Below are 16,791 nucleotides of genomic sequence, written 5' to 3' on the forward strand. Positions count from 1 at the left end.
TGTTCTCTAAAATATAGAACTGCGACATGGTAATTTAATTTAGAAACATTAACCATTTCTCATTTGTTCTCAGTGTGTGGCACTCATTGTGTTGTTTCGAGATGGTGATGTTTTTTGCCAGATGATATATTTACTGCGAGCCATAATGCAATCCCTATTTTAACGAATTCACCTCAATCTATTATAACATAGATATCAATGTAATAACTCTTTCCATTTAGAGAATGTAAACACATTTTTGGCAAATTTTCATGGGTAATTTCGTTAATGTACTACATCAGTATGTTGCTTTTATTATTTACCCCAAGAAAGGAAGATTTTAATCAGTGAATGGATCTGAAATATTTTGTATTAATAAACAAAAGTTGAAACATTCACAAAGAAGCATGCAGAGGTGCATGTCTGGAATTGCATTGGGGGACAGAAAGAGGAACACATGGGTTAGAGGACCAACGCAAGATGGAGATGTCATTTTAACAGGAAGCTTTCACGACCAATATTATTCATAATAGAGATTTTGGGTTATGTGTCGTTAAACCCGCTACCAACCGACACGGCCAAAAACGTCAGGATGTACAGGCATGGTGTGCATGCATAATGTAGTTTGATTACCCTATGAATAACCCAACCGGTAATGGTTATCTATTGTAATTTATATACATACATTAACCCCCCCCCCCCTCTGGCGTTCGCACCTGTGTGGCTCACAAGTGACGACATCTCATTTTTGCCCTCTATTTAAAACCAAAGCAGGAGGAATCTTAATTTTAGAACTTTCGTGACTGCAGGAATTATTATTTGGTTCTTTCGGTTAAGTCACGTCTAAAGATAAAATAATAAATTAAATAATAGAATACGACGTTTCGATTGCAACACAAGCAATCATCATCAGGTATAATGAAATAGCGACATAATATCTAACCAGAAAACTATAGACAGACATATTAGCAGACAGATATCACAAGATACATACATAGCGAGAGCAACACAAGTGACAGAGAGGGGTGATCGTCTCTGTGGGGTGGCCTTAAATAGACAGAGGGGGGGCGGAGGCAGAGAGAGGGAGGGGGGTTAGAAAAAATTAGCATATCAATGAGTGGTCCAAAAGAAAACGTGGTGCTGCGAGTACGATGGCACAGCAAGCAAGCCTGAAAATCAGGAGAAAGACACACTAAAATTAAATAACCTAGTAAAATATCGAAATGTAATGTAATACAACACAGAGGGTCGGTCAACACACAATTAACGCATAGCCTGGTTGATTACGTATTTCAAAGATTGCTAAGTTAGAATTTAAGTGTGAACATTCTAAAGAGGACACAGGCAGAGAAAACAAGTCGCCAGAGAGAGAGAAAAAAGATAAGCTTAAAACTTCCCCGTAGAAGTGGTTCAATCTTAATTTTAGAACTTTCGTGACTGCAGGAATTATTATTTGGTTCTTTCGGTTAAGTCACGTCTAAAGATAAAATAATAAATTAAATTAAATAATAGAATACGACGTTTCGATTGCAACACAAGCAATCATCATCAGGTATAATGAAATAGCGACATAATATCTAACCAGAAAACTATAGACAGACATATTAGCAGACAGATATCACAAGATGCATACATAGCGAGAGCAACACAGGTGACAGAGAGGGGTGATCGTCTCTGTGGGGTGGCCTTAAATAGACAGAGGGGGGGCGGAGGCAGAGAGAGGGAGGGGGGTTAGAAAAAATTAGCATATCAATGAGTGGTCCAAAAGAAAACGTGGTGCTGCGAGTACGATGGCACAGCAAGCAAGCCTGAAAATCAGGAGAAAGACACACTAAAATTAAATAACCTAGTAAAATATCGAAATGTAATGTAATACAACACAGAGGGTCGGTCAACACACAATTAACGCATAGCCTGGTTGATTACGTATTTCAAAGATTGCTAAGTTAGAATTTAAGTGTGAACATTCTAAAGAGGACACAGGCAGAGAAAACAAGTCGCCAGAGAGAGAGAAAAAAGATAAGCTTAAAACTTCCCCGTAGAAGTGGTTCAATCTTAATTTTAGAACTTTCGTGACTGCAGGAATTATTATTTGGTTCTTTCGGTTAAGTCACGTCTAAAGATAAAATAATAAATTAAATTAAATAATAGAATACGACGTTTCGATTGCAACACTTAAATTCTAAATTAGCAATCTTTGAAATACGTAATCAACCAGGCTATGCGTTAATTGTGTGTTGACCGACCCTCTGTGTTGTATTACATTACATTTCGATATTTTACTAGGTTATTTAATTTTAGTGTGTCTTTCTCCTGATTTTCAGGCTTGCTTGCTGTGCCATCGTACTCGCAGCACCACGTTTTCTTTTGGACCACTCATTGATATGCTAATTTTTTCTAACCCCCCTCCCTCTCTCTGCCTCCGCCCCCCCTCTGTCTATTTAAGGCCACCCCACAGAGACGATCACCCCTCTCTGTCACCTGTGTTGCTCTCGCTATGTATGTATCTTGTGATATCTGTCTGCTAATATGTCTGTCTATAGTTTTCTGGTTAGATATTATGTCGCTATTTCATTATACCTGATGATGATTGCTTGTGTTGCAATCGAAACGTCGTATTCTATTATTTAATTTAATTTATTATTTTATCTTTAGACGTGACTTAACCGAAAGAACCAAATAATAAAGCAGGAGGATTTCTCCACAACTCTGGCTGTCCGCTTGACGATGCTAGTTGTAATTGCCGGCGAAACATCATACTCGAATTATAAATGTTGTGGGTTTACTCTCTAACACACAATCGGTGTGCTGAACTTATAACGAATTGGCACGTTTTGTTTACGTGACAAACCTTACTAATTGGCGGGTGGTGACGGGTTTGACGAGACATGTATATTCACGGGATCTCACCCCCCCAAAAAAACCTCTCTTATGGACACATCATATTGACTGTGAAGAAAAGTATTGGGCTTGGGTTTGTATGGGATGATTGCTTTAGGTCAAGAATAGTGTTGGAGTGGCAACCAAAGGAAGGAGTGGCAGCCAGAGAGAGAACGTTCACAACAGAGCTGGAGCAATGGGGTCAGCTTTGTGCATGTGGGTGGTAGATGGATATTTTTGCATTACATTTTTGCGTTACATTACTGAGACGGCAAAAGCTTGGGGAGGCCTTGGATGAATCACGATTGATGATGATAATGATCGTGATGATATATGCTACACTACTCAACAACTATACTCTTTGTTTTTTTCGGTGAAGTCACGTAGGTAAAAAATAAATAAAAGAAATAAATAATGAAAACAACTCAATTAAATCACGACGTTTTGGGCGCAACACAAGCGTCCGTCTTCAGGTGGGGACAACGTAGCGAAAGCACAACCGCTTAAGTGTGTCTAAGAGATGGCTGTGACAAGGAATTATATAGTTGCGGGGGAAGGAGGGGGGGAGGGGGCATGGTGAGTGTGGGGGTGGGGTGTGAGCTGGGAGGTAACCTGGAGTTCAAACTGAAGCTTTGTGATGCAGGGGGCAGAAGTAGATAAGAAAGATAAGTTAAGCCGAGTGTGGGGGCGGGTGTGGGCGGGGAGGTAACGCATGGAGTTCAAACTGAAACTGAAGCTCTCAACAACTCTTAGACTGTTGAATTCTACCCATTATAAATGTGAATAAACCCACACAGAAAAGCCATCTGTATGGACACAACTCATGAGTAATCCTGCAGATCTCCCATTTGACAGGAAGCCACTTTCGTAAATGCCTGGTGCTCAATCTTACGTACAATATCCGAGCAGCTGAACGTCTCGTACCGACCCACTACAACAAAACAGTTGACTTTGAGAAAGAACCCTAGCCGAAATCCCAATGAGAGTGCGGGTTGTTGGCTGCCCTTGTGTTTCTGAAGTGTTTATTAAAATATTCATACAACTCATTATAATCTCTCCTCACTCACCACTACATGATCCCATGATACTCTTTGTTTAATTGCATATTATAATTTTCTAATTATTTAGCGATCTGCCATTTGAGATGGATCCACTTAGGACTCCAAATGTAAACATCGTTTAAAGCAAGAAGGCAAGCCCATGCTGTCCATCACGCATACAGTTATACGGTATACACTCATCCATAACGATTAATTTAAAAGTAGACTAAAAACATATATATAACGATATTTTTATTTCAGGCCTTAAATCTAGAAACTTAAACATTATCAAAGTTGCCATTTGTAACAATGTGATTTTACGTAAATAATCTGAAATGTGAACACTTCCATTGGTTGATGCACACTGCAGTTACTTTTGAAAATGCGTGCAATTCGTCTTCTGCAAGGCTCAAGTCTCGTCGCTCATCTAGACTTCATGAAGAACTACCTTTAGAGATTTCCACAGGGAAAAGGTCTGGCTCTTCACAGTGCCAACCATTAATCAAAGAGGCGAGTGCTCTCTCGTGGAGAAATCCCCCAGAGATTGCCTCAACTTTGGTTCCGTAGTCGTAGCAACATTACACGGCTCATGCATGGGAGCAGAGGCAATATCGCGTCGCCTCCGTCCATTTATTTATACCTAATACATCTCTTTCAATGGACTTCATCATTCACGGCTTATGGGAGCATCGAAAGCAATCTTGTGTATTTGCTTGTGAACGGAGGTTATCCCACATCTATTGTATACAACATCGCTATCTGGGTTTTTCTAAACAGAAACATATACCGACAATTGCATGAAGGCCATTTCTACGTGTGCTCTGCAAAAGGTAATGTGAGTGACTGGAGCAACCTGTGCAGCATTCTATTGAAATGTGTGCCTCCCCAGCAATGTGGGCCACGGTAGCAATCTGTGCAGTCTTATTTCAATACACGTAATATGATAACATAAAAAATGCATGCTGTAATTTTGAAGAATGAATAACCACACTCTATATTATTACGGTAGAAATACTGGCCCTAAATAATGAATTCTACTTTCAGTTTTGGCATTTTTAAAAAGGTGAAAAGTTAGAAGGCAATTACACTGCTGCAGCAATCGGACCACTCATATACATGTGCAAACTGCTCCGTAGCACTGGTTTTGGTTTTCTGATTTGAAATATAAACTCTTTATCTCTTTAGACATCACAAACACTATTGGTTTATAGCCAGCGAGCAAACAAACCCCTAATTTATATGCTACATTGTTCATATTTTCATAAGGAAAAAGCATTAATGTGCAACATATGAGCCACTGTTTATATATATACAAATTAAAATACTACCAAAGTTAATTAAATCTCAAATCTGAACCCTTGCCCTCCCAAGAAAATAAAAAGCTATTGTTATTATCAGGGATTAATTTCTCACCCAATATTTTGTGGTAAGCAGCTGGGCTGATATGCAGTCGGGCTTAACAGCATAAGGCACCACCACTAGAGCACAAGGTACACCTATAATCCATGCTATTGCAGCCTTTACTGTATTCCTATAATCTGATGAACAGCTGTAGGACAGAAAAAGGCGAAATTGATGTCGCTTGGTGCTAAAATAATTCCCGAACACCATTCCGGACTGTTCCAGCTGAAATAAAGTACCGGCTATGACTGTAACGCATTGGAGCATCGCAGTGACATATTTTGTTCAGAGTGTCGCATGTGTTGACTGTTTCGCTGTTTTTCACTCCGGCTATATCTCGCCTGCAGGTACACCAAGATGAAAACCGCCACCAACATTTATATCTTCAACCTGGCTCTGGCCGACACGCTGGCCACCAGCACCCTGCCCTTCCAGATTGTCAACTACTTCATGAGCACATGGCCCTTCGGTCGCGTCCTCTGCAAGCTCATCATCTCCATCGACTATTATAACATGTTCACGAGCATCTTCACGCTCACCATGATGAGCATCGACCGATACATCGCCGTGTGCCACCCGGTGAGGGCCCTGGACTTCCGAACGCCCGTCAAGGCCAAGCTCGTTAATATCTGCATCTGGTCGCTGTCGTCTGCCATTGGCCTGCCCGTCATGATCATTGCGGTGACCAAGCAGGATAAGAATGGTGCGCAACTCCTTTTGCTTTCATTGTTTTTGTGGGTTCACATCGCTGCATCTATATAATCATAATAATATTCAGCTCGTGTGTATGTTTGTCTTGGGAACATCACCATGACCGCGCCACCAATTGCAATGAATGGGCTGTAATGTTTGTAACCATTCATACAGCAGTTTACCCACCAATTAAGCAAGTTAGACTTATTGACTCTGGCGATGTTGATATGATCTACCATTTGCAATATCCCAGCATCTAACTCCAGGTGTGTTACAACATCATTCAATGGATAAGCTTGCACCACTGGTGGATAAGCCCACATTTATTCCATTAGTGGCTGCAGACATAAAATATACAAATTCTTCCGCATGCGATTGGAGGCATTAGCGCAATGAATGGGCTGTAATGTTTGTAACCATTCATACAGCAGTTTACCCACCAATTAAGCAAGTTAGACTTATTGACTCTGGCGATGTTGATATGATCTACCATTTGCAATATCCCAGCATCTAACTCCAGGTGTGTTACAACATCATTCAATGGATAAGCTTGCACCACTGGTGGATAAGCCCACATTTATTCCATTAGTGGCTGCAGACATAAAATATACAAATTCTTCCGCATGCGATTGGAGGCATTAGCGCATTGTGCGCTTAAGCACCTCTCAGGACACACTGATTAACCGCCCGTATTTCCCGTGCTGCAGGCAACGTGGACTGCACGCTGGAGTTCCCCAGGCCGACGATCTACTGGGACAACATGCTGAAGACGTGCGTGTTCGTGTTCGCCTTCTTCATCCCCGTGTGCGTCATCACCGTCTGCTATGGCCTCATGATCACGCGCCTGCGCAGCGTGCGAGTGCTCTCGGGCTCCAAGGAGAAGGACCGCACCATGCGGCGCATCACACGCATGGTGCTCGTCGTGGTGGCCGCCTTCGTGGTGTGCTGGACACCTATCCACCTGTACGTCATCGTCCGCGCCATCGTGCGCATCCCCGAGAGCGCCGTCGTGACGGTCAGCTGGCACGTGTGCATTGCCCTCGGCTACGTCAACAGCAGCATGAACCCATTCCTCTACGCCTTTCTCGACGAGAACTTCAAGCGCTGCTTCCGAGAATTCTGCTTCCGCCGCAACTTTCGACTGGACCTACCCAGCACGAGTCGCGTGCGCAGCATCGCCCGCGAGGCCTCCTCCATGAACAACCTGGACGGCAGCAATGACAACTCCTGACTAGGCGTGGAGATGCGGGGCCACCGGACACGTCCCCTAAGGGGAGATGACACTGATGTCACGCAAGTAACCAGCGCCTTCTGAGCTCTAGTGAGCGTCCGACTGCTCCTTACTATTAAAATTCCTTCCCTTTATTACTGCTAACCCTACTTCCTCCCTTTGTTGCTGTTAATCCTACATAATGCACGGGTATAATATGACTTTGAGACCCCCCCCCTACCTCCTACACATTCCACAAGTAGTGACTAATCCCATATCTGCATTTTCCATAAATATGCTAAATTCATCTGTTGATATGTAAATTCCTTTGTCAAGGCGCCCTTCCTCCCCTAACCCAGACTAAAATATACGCTGCCAAGCTTGGTGGTGTTCATTCAGACGCTGTTTTTACGACAGACCTGTTCTTCACCTGAGGACGGCTGCTTGCGTTGTGCCCGAAACGTCGTGAGAATTGTATTTTATTATGTTTTATTTTTATTATTTTATTATTTCCCTTCTACGTGACTTTACCGAAAGAACCAAGAAGATGCTCGTCGAGCGATTATTCCTTTTCGGTTGTAAAGCAGGTGGCTTTGTGGTGAGTTTGACGCGCCGGTGTGGTTTGGTTTTAACTTCTTACGGAAGATCGAGGACCGCATGTTGTGGTGCCCTGGTTTGTTTGGCAAACTCTCCACGCCGATCATGGGAGTGATTGTGTGTAAGCGATGTGCAAATCAGCAAAGTTTCACGTAAACTAGAGTAGGTGTTTATCGTTGGAAATTTCATACAATTGCAATAGACAGCATTGTATAAAGGTAATGGGGTGATATTATTATGAGCTGCATATAACCAATGGGGTTTATTTTTCAATTGTGTTTGCCAGAAATACGCAGGGGGGTCACATTATTCTTAGAGCGGGCTATGAAGCGCGCACAAAAAATACATTTACATACTGAACTTTCGAATACCATGGCCATTGATATCAAAGTATGTATTCAATTTGTCCTTCCCCTGCACCTCCGATGAGCTTGGTTGGCTACGTACGGTGTGAAAGAAGTTCAACATACATATTTAAGTGAGGATTAAGCTTCCCTATATACACAATAATGGTGCAATTTTTTCGTCAAATCTATTTCACCACCCTTGATTAAGTTTACTACTGCATCATTCTGCTAACACAGGGTATTGCCAAGGACGTTTGGAGCAACATTACAAACCAAAGAAATAAAATATGACCATTTTATTCTCAAATACAAACACCTGAAGCACTTATCCTGCAAACAAGAGGCCTTTGTATGTTGAAGGGCAAATATTTAAACTTTACGTGGCTGTAATCCTCACTTCAAAATTAAACGGCAAGTGAAAACTGGAATGGGTTCGTAATATATGGCACATTTTAGTACACAAATAATTGTTTTAATGAAATAAGGTTGAAAGAATACCGGATGAAAAATTAAGACGGAAAATACAATATATCAAATACAAAAACGGAAATGTGCAAATGTACATTTTCCCACAATGTATCATTGAAAAATATATATTGCGGCTTGTATTTGAAACCTAGAAATACACGGTGTTTCCTTGAACTTGAAAGCAATCGGGTCTGTTTAAATCGTGCACTGTAATGCAGATGAATTATAAATGCATAACGCGTCCAGACTCGTCAGTCGTTATGAGGAGTTTCATTCTGCTCAATAAAAAGTGTACACAAGGGCTTAGGGGCTGCAAATGTGCAGCCTCTTTACTTTGGGAGTGTTCCATATCTGCAAAGGTTGGGTGGGGGAGTGTCAAAAAAATCAAAACATGTTAACTCGTAACACAACAGACCCCCAAACCCGAGCTGCACTAATGGGACGCTCCCAAACAAGCGATGTCCTTAGGCTGTTTTACATTATGACCGATTTACACGGAACGCCACTGTTGTTGTATCCCATGCTACGCTCGAGCAACCTGGGGTAGTTTGTAGGCATTTTCCCATAAGGAGTTGTGTCTAAATCCAATAATAATAATAATGCAGTCAACAACATCTGTACATCACAGATGTATGCGTGAGAAATACGATGTACATGTGCACATTATAGCGCCGTCAAAAGGTTTTTAAAAGCACGATTTTACGGTGACCACTAATGTTAGTGACCACAAAGCCGAGTTGAAGCTTTCCTTGAGCTTCCTGTGTAAATGATTCATGCCCTGCAATGCAGATTACATTATTTAGTGGGACGACTGCATAATGTTTACAGACGTATCAGTCACTGCTCTACATTGTCTGACATTATTGTGAGAGATATTGGTTTCAGATTATCATAACAGAGCATAACAGTTCAGTTAACGTGACTTTTTTGTCGTCCCATTATTAAAACATGTGGACATCTGCTGTTATCCAGTTGGTATCGCCGAAGAACATTCTGCACATTCCCTTGGGATTAATGCGGAAAAAGTAGGTGAAGTGACACAACCGTCTGGGAAATTGTTGTTCAAACATGACTTTCGTGACAGAGCCCTCTTAAATTTCGATTTAAAGCTTTCGTGACTGCAGGGATTCATCTTCTTGGTTATTTCGGTAAAGTCACGTAGACGCTGTCTTTCCGAAAGACCGGTTCTTCACCTGAGGACGGCTGCTTGCATTGTGGCCGAAACGTCGTGAGAATTGTATTTTATTATGTTTTATTTTTATTATTTTATTATTTCCCTTCTACGTGACTTTACCAAAAGAACCAAGAAGAAGAGCCCTCTAAGTTACACACTATGTTTGGAAGTCGCACATGTACATTTCCCAAACTATATTAACGGAAGAATGCGGATTGCAGATTAAATTGATTAAAAAAAACACTCTCATAATTTGTTGAATATTGCCGCGGTATTTATCTTGTTTAAGACATGACAGCTCAATGATGTTTCTTCTAATCAGCCTAAGGACATTGCTATTTTGAAGTATTTGTTTTTCAATATGTATGTAATAGTTACAGATGTATTTTGCTGCAATGTAAACAAGCATTGCAATTATCTGTCTAGCATATAGTGGTCTGTTTACAACTTGTATTCGTAAGCCATGTTTCCATTCAAATTATATTATACATGTCAAAATGTGGATATATATATTATGAATGATCTGAGAGTGCCCAATATTGTGGTTGCTTCAAACAGCAGCAATTTTTGTTCCATGGGCCACACGTGATGATCTGGTAAAATGTACAGCAGTCTCCAGTGACATCCAGATAATTTAATGTGTATGTGCATTCATATCTTAGTCAAAAGAAAAGCCTAGCAAATGCTAGAATTATTCCCATGCATTAAATATGTTTGGTTAAAAAAATAAAGATTATACGACAATGCATACTGAGTATTTAGGTGAAATAAAGACCCTTCATGCCTAATTGAAATAATTTTAGTTATTATCAGGCAGTACACGGCCAACGCTATCTTGTTTTATACTCATTGCTCGTTAAATAAATCTAGCAATAACTTAAATCATTTATTTAATTCCCTTCACTTTATAGAATTGAGTGCTTAAGTGCAGCATGTCTTATAATCCCAAAGTAATTTCGAACAAGTCTCAGTGATCTTACTGCTGCTGTTGCTAGATATACATTTGTAGTTTCTGTGAGAAGCATGGAAAGGAACAATTTGCTCGTGTTTTCACGAGTGTCTGGGATAAACAGTGTATCTCTAACTCGCTTATACGATCTTAATTGAAAATCTTGATTCGTTGATAGCCGAAACATTTTTTAACAGGTGTGTAAACTATACTTTCACACTCACGTGTATTATTTTGCCTTCATCGTATAAAACTCAGAGCATTAATACGTATTATTACAGAAATTAGGCTTAGAGCAAATCTAATGTTTAGCAAGTACACCTTGTAAAATGAAATATTTCATCGTAACACGTGCAGGTTTTCGCAAACCGCTTGCATTCCAAGTGTGGTTTTGCGGGCTGGGCCGCATTTTGAGTACAGGTTTCCCTCGCTTCATGCAGGTTCAGTTTGTGCGATTTGACACTTTATATGCAGCTAACCCATTTCTACCAAGAATCCGCTCGTACGCAGTTTGAATTCACTCATATGCGGCTCTGTGTGGTTGGAGGTGGGGCAACATTGTGTGTACTGTATGCGCTTGTCGGCTTGCAGCTGTCTCGTGCTGTTTCGCTTTGTGCGCCCTGTGTTTTTTTTGGAACGCATCTACAGCTTTCACCACGAACTGTGGGCGTCTGCCCGAGTTTAATTAATGACTGCTAAGTCAACCCAGAAAACACCACCACACGTTGATAAATATTTGTTTTTAAATTGTACATACTCTATACTCTTTTTTTTCTCGCATCTGTGTCTGCAGAGTATGCATAATCACAGTACAGCTCAATTCATTATCATTTTGGCTTCTGTTTGCACATTGATTTTAACCAAGGCAGCACTATCTGACCTTAGCTTCGTAGCAGAGGTTAGTTTACTTTTAATAGGTGTTTGGCCTGCTTTTCAACACTGGTCAGATAAGTTTAGATATGTATCTAATCTTTACCCCACCATAATACATTCATTCGTCAAGCTGCAGCGTACTCAGTTGTAAAAAGGAAATAGTTTTGCAGGTTCCTTTCATTTCAGAAATATTTCTGTCTCTATTGTTTCAATGCTTGGATGTGAACATGGCCTACTGTGACAAAAAAAATCCCCGCTGTTGTCTCAATAGTATATGTTTTTATATATATCATACAAAAATCTGTTTCTTGAAATAAGTAGTAAAATATGTGTATGACTTCATTCCCATTTTTTACAAAAAGTAAAGTTATCTCGTTATTACTATTTGCTAAATATCATGCTTTGGGGGCAGTGATGGCTAAACTCGGAAACCTGGGATTTCACTCCCAGCCACGGCTCGCATGAGTCGCGAATATTATCTGGATCAGTCCGAGGCCCCTCCCCCCTTCACCTACCTGCCCTGAGCAGTCCACTCAAACAATCCCCATCGTGGGGAGGCCTGCATCCGGCAGTGACTTGACAAAGGGCTGTACATAAATGTTATTTATTACTATTGTAAGAAGAGCAATTAATCATTGAGATATTACAAAATGATTAAGACGAGGCAAGAATGAAGCCCACACACACATTTCCTTGTATTTCCCTGCTGGGTGTGGATGGATATTTCACCTGCAAGACTCGAGGTGTTTCTCAGCTCTAGTGAGCTGATACCACTACATCAGACCTGTCATTTCCAGTGTTGCTGCATGGGAAGTATGACTTCCCACTCTCATGGAGAAAAACGGACTCCGCAATGTATTTTTAAAGAGTAGATCGAGTATATATGATACGAAATGTAATGTCATCAATATTGTGTACGTTCTTGCGTGTTTCAATGCTAGTGGAGTACTGTGAGTGTTACTGTAGATACAATTACGGCAGTTAACTATCACTGTTATACCATTCCTAAGCGGTTGTCTGTTGGGAGGTTATTATAAGTCCTCGAGAGTGCAATATTTTTGGAAATATATAAAGAGTAAACCGTCTGTTTGTATTATGCTATGTTTGTGTGTGCACAAGAGAGACTGTCCAACAAGACAATAAAAACTACTTTTAAAATATATTTTCAGAATCTAATAAAAGCCATAACCATAATCATAGATAAAAAAAAAATATGGATTATAAATCTGTAAAAATAATATAATTTTGGCTGTATTTTAAGCATGAAAATACCATTCAGACTGGTATTTCTCATATTTACAATATCATATTTCAAGAGGTTATTATTCATTAAGCCAGCATTATTCTTCCCGATACACAGGAATTGTTTAATTGAGTTACCATTGTCTCCAATGAGCAGACTGACCACCATTCTTTAGCATGAGTAAGACATGTAGATGCAAACTATAATAATAATAATTGACATTTCATTATAAAGATTATTAATCTGTTATAATAACAATATTAAACGTGTTCCTCTTTTCATTTCCGTTTTTGGCAGTTTTTTTTCCGATATGGGAAATCAAACACGATTTATAGTGAAGCTTACATTAATCATTTTGACACATCACAGCATATTGGGATGTTTTTTGTAAAAATATAATTACACATTTGCAACCATTACATGGTGTTGACAAATATGGACGTGTTATTCGACCAGCATTTTAAGTATTTCTTGGAACATTTTAACATTAACCCTGTGAATAACGTACCATTTTGATAATCAAATGATAATTTCATAGATTGGGATTTACCCATAAAGTGACTTACTTGAAATAACCGTGAAATGTCAGTAGCAGTTATGAATCTACCTTTCTGAGTTAAATATTATCCAGCACTTTTTTCATAGGATTCAGATATTCAGCAGTAAAACGTGCATGGAAAACAATGCATCATTGACCCTTTGATTAAAATCTTCTCACATTCACAATATGTGCATCGACTGAGGCGTGTAAGAATCGATTATTGTCAGTACATGCATGTATGGAATTGGTTCGCATAACCTCTGTAGCCATTGGAGGTGCTACAATGCACCACCTTCTAAAAATAAGACTCTATTCTTGAACTGAAGAACTGAAAACCCGGAATCGTCACAATTAATTGACTCGCAGGGGGAGTTGGACTATTACAGCTTCATATGGCAGGTTACTAAAAGGAAGCCATCTGCTCACCTTATGAAACCAGAGACCTCGTTTTTGACATCTTCAGTTTCATTACAAGCTTGCTCTCCATGTCTGCCTGCATATGTCCTTAGTGCATGCAAATTGCAGCACTTAGTTTTTCTGTTATTTATTCTTTTTAAGTTTTCCCCAGATGTGAATGTGGTTCATTTCTTTTTTTTTATTTACCTTTTTTTTCTCATTAACACTCCATTCCAAAGAAAATAAGCTTACAAATACATTTACTATGGGCGCATAATCATTCATGGTGCATACTGATCGCTTTTCTAAAACATAATTACTGTTTAGAAATTGATACAATGTGGAAACATTTATTTAAAAAAACTAGTTAGTTTGTGGCCTTAAAAATATACAGATTCAATTTGGAAATGTAAAAAAATCATTTATATGAAATTAGCAAATGTAGAAAACGTCAATATAAATAATATGAATCATAATGCCATATATTTAGCCAAGAATTCCTCTCACTCTCAAAACTCATTTACAGGAGGGTCAATAATTGGGATAATTTGGTCATTGCAATGAATTAGCTTAGCTTTGTGTGGCAGGAAACCAGAATACCAAGAGAAAACTCACCGTACATACTCGGTGAATACCGTCAAAACTCCACGCAGATACATCGAATGTACAGACTGGACCGAATTCATGAAATCTAGATGTAAACTGAGCCCATTCCCATATTGCCATCGCCCCCGGCTATCTCACAGACCCTTGCATAACAATACCTGCTATGCACTGGTTGGGTCAACCATCCGAGATCTGACAATTAAGGCCGATTTGATTGCATATTTTACAGCTCCGTTTAAAATAATGCTTACAGTTAAATGCATCGCCTGCAGATCCCAGAATGCACGACATTGGAATTTCAAATTGTACTGGCTTCTCATTCATTCTCATGCAAATGGTTATCTAAAGGGTTGCTTTATTCTTTTTTTAAAGAACTATGGGTAGAGTGGAAAAGCCACTTACTTTATATTTGCTACCAGATTCTCTAATTAAATGTATACATGTAATTTGTGAAATTGGTGACATATGAATGTTCATTATTAAGAGGTAGCAGCTCGGATGTTGTACTATTGTGTAGAAAGAGATACTGTATGTGTTTTGATATGTATAATTTTAGACATTCGAATACTAGCATTTGTGAAGTGTAACCGTTTCTTACATTGTAAATAGCTATATGCTAATGATGCATGTGCAAAAATGGAAATGAAAGATTAGCATTTTAAATATTTAAAAATATCTTACATTTCTACGGCATCTAGACACCTGTGCATACAAGACGTTGGTTATGAGGTTGGACCGTCTGTAGTTGCATCCAAGTATTTCTGAGGGTGTAGATGCACGTCTCATATGTTACGGTTCTAACCAGACATTTGTAATATTGTAAATGTCATTCGTTAATTTAACACAACTTAAACAGCAATTCATACGTAATTTGAATGACTTTCAGTGACTATTTTTCACACATGTTGATCGCATGCTGATATTTTGATAGTTTTTCACGTGTGATAAATTGTTGAAAAATGGTTTGAAGTGGTAATGTATGTGCACATTCACTTTATTTATATTACATTCTTGGTTATTTCGGTAAAGTCACGTAGATAGGAAGAAAACATTACAATTTTAAATAAAAGCAAAAAACTACGACGTTTCGATCGCAACACAAGCGGTCTTCATCAGGCGTGACTTTACCGAAAGAACCAATAATATGAATTCCTGCAGTCACGAAAGTTTAAAGTCAAAATCTATTTATATTGTAATATATGGGAAAATCTAACATATGTATCTAAAATATTACGTGTAACCGTTTTCAAACATACAATTCGAGTAAGCTTAAATGTCATGTTGTCCATACCACAAATTAAGTTTTTTAATGAATGGAAATACAGGCGTGTTTCGTTTAACGAGATACGTTCCCCTAAAATTGCTCGTTCAGTGAAAATTATTCAAATGACAATCGTTTTCCCATTGACTCCCATGTTGAAAATCTGAGTTTCGGCCCCAAAATTTTCCCACTCTTGAACTATTTTTATAACGTGAGGAATTTGAAATTATATTATTAAAATAAATTAAACATAAAATGTAACACTTACCACACTTGAATAGCCACAGTGCTTGCAGGTGCCTGTCCTCAGCGTCTGCAGCTAATTAATTAGCGGTGCCACCCACCCCTCCTCTCCATCCAACCGCTCCCCCACCGACCCATTGCAGTGCCACCATGAGGCCCTCCTCCCCGACACCATGAAATTCGTGTACACAGCACAGCTGGTAAACAAACAGCTGCGGGCCGCAGTGCGCCCCCTGCTGCCACGAAACGCACTCGATCGATCGGTCTCCAATCGTTATGCAAACGTTTGCTCGTTTTGAGAACAAATTTGTCTAAATGAAAGTTGGTCGTTTGAGAAAATGCTTGTAGAAACAACGCTTGTTAAGCGAGACACGCCTGTACAGTTATACAGTATGTTTATATAAGTGTATGAAACTGTGACACATTATCAGTGAACATATTTTCAAATATATAAATGTGACCATAATACCTAACTAAGTTGCCAAAACATTGCATTTCTTGAGTATTATAATACAATAACATATTTTTGCTCAGTTTTTGTTGCGTTAGGGTTGTTTTCTGAACTACATTGTGAAAATAGTAGTATGTTCTCTATTGGTGAATTTTCTGTGAAAACGATAGCATATATGACAGTGTTACATTTTGCTTCGCTTTTTGTGAATGAATAAAATAAACTTCTAAATCTGTACGTGTTATTTCCTTTATACATTCACAACCAGTGGAGACCCGCCAACAAAGAGCTACTGCACACAAATAACATTCTCTAAATGAGTACCACGATGAAAATGTTTTAAAGCTCACCAAAGTATTTGACATATCTTGTGCACAGTGATTAAAGCCTTGAAGTAAGAAGATGCTACTATGTAAGCGTGCAGTGGAGTGGTGGCACA

General features: G+C 39.3%; 1 protein-coding gene across 2 annotated transcripts in view; it reads left to right on the forward strand.

The window, feature by feature from the left end:
* Nucleotides 1-7,305, forward strand: part of LOC144718843 (delta-type opioid receptor-like) — a 29,447-nt gene extending 22,142 nt beyond the window's left edge. The window contains exons 1-3 of one of the 2 annotated variants that reach the window (XM_078594412.1): nt 3,056-3,084; nt 5,642-6,003; nt 6,701-7,305. In XM_078594412.1, coding sequence (XP_078450538.1) covers nt 3,056-3,084; nt 5,642-6,003; nt 6,701-7,224 — 915 coding nt within the window. In that variant the 3' untranslated portion in view covers nt 7,225-7,305. Of the gene's footprint in view, nt 1-3,055; nt 3,085-5,641; nt 6,004-6,700 lie in introns of those variants that run through there. The other variant, XM_078594411.1, reaches the window with a different exon arrangement.
* Nucleotides 7,306-16,791: the final 9,486 nt, after the last annotated feature.

This window comes from Lampetra planeri, chromosome 5 (assembly GCF_965212315.1).
Source record: "Lampetra planeri chromosome 5, kcLamPlan1.2.h2, whole genome shotgun sequence".
NCBI classification, from domain to species: domain Eukaryota; kingdom Metazoa; phylum Chordata; class Hyperoartia; order Petromyzontiformes; family Petromyzontidae; genus Lampetra; species Lampetra planeri.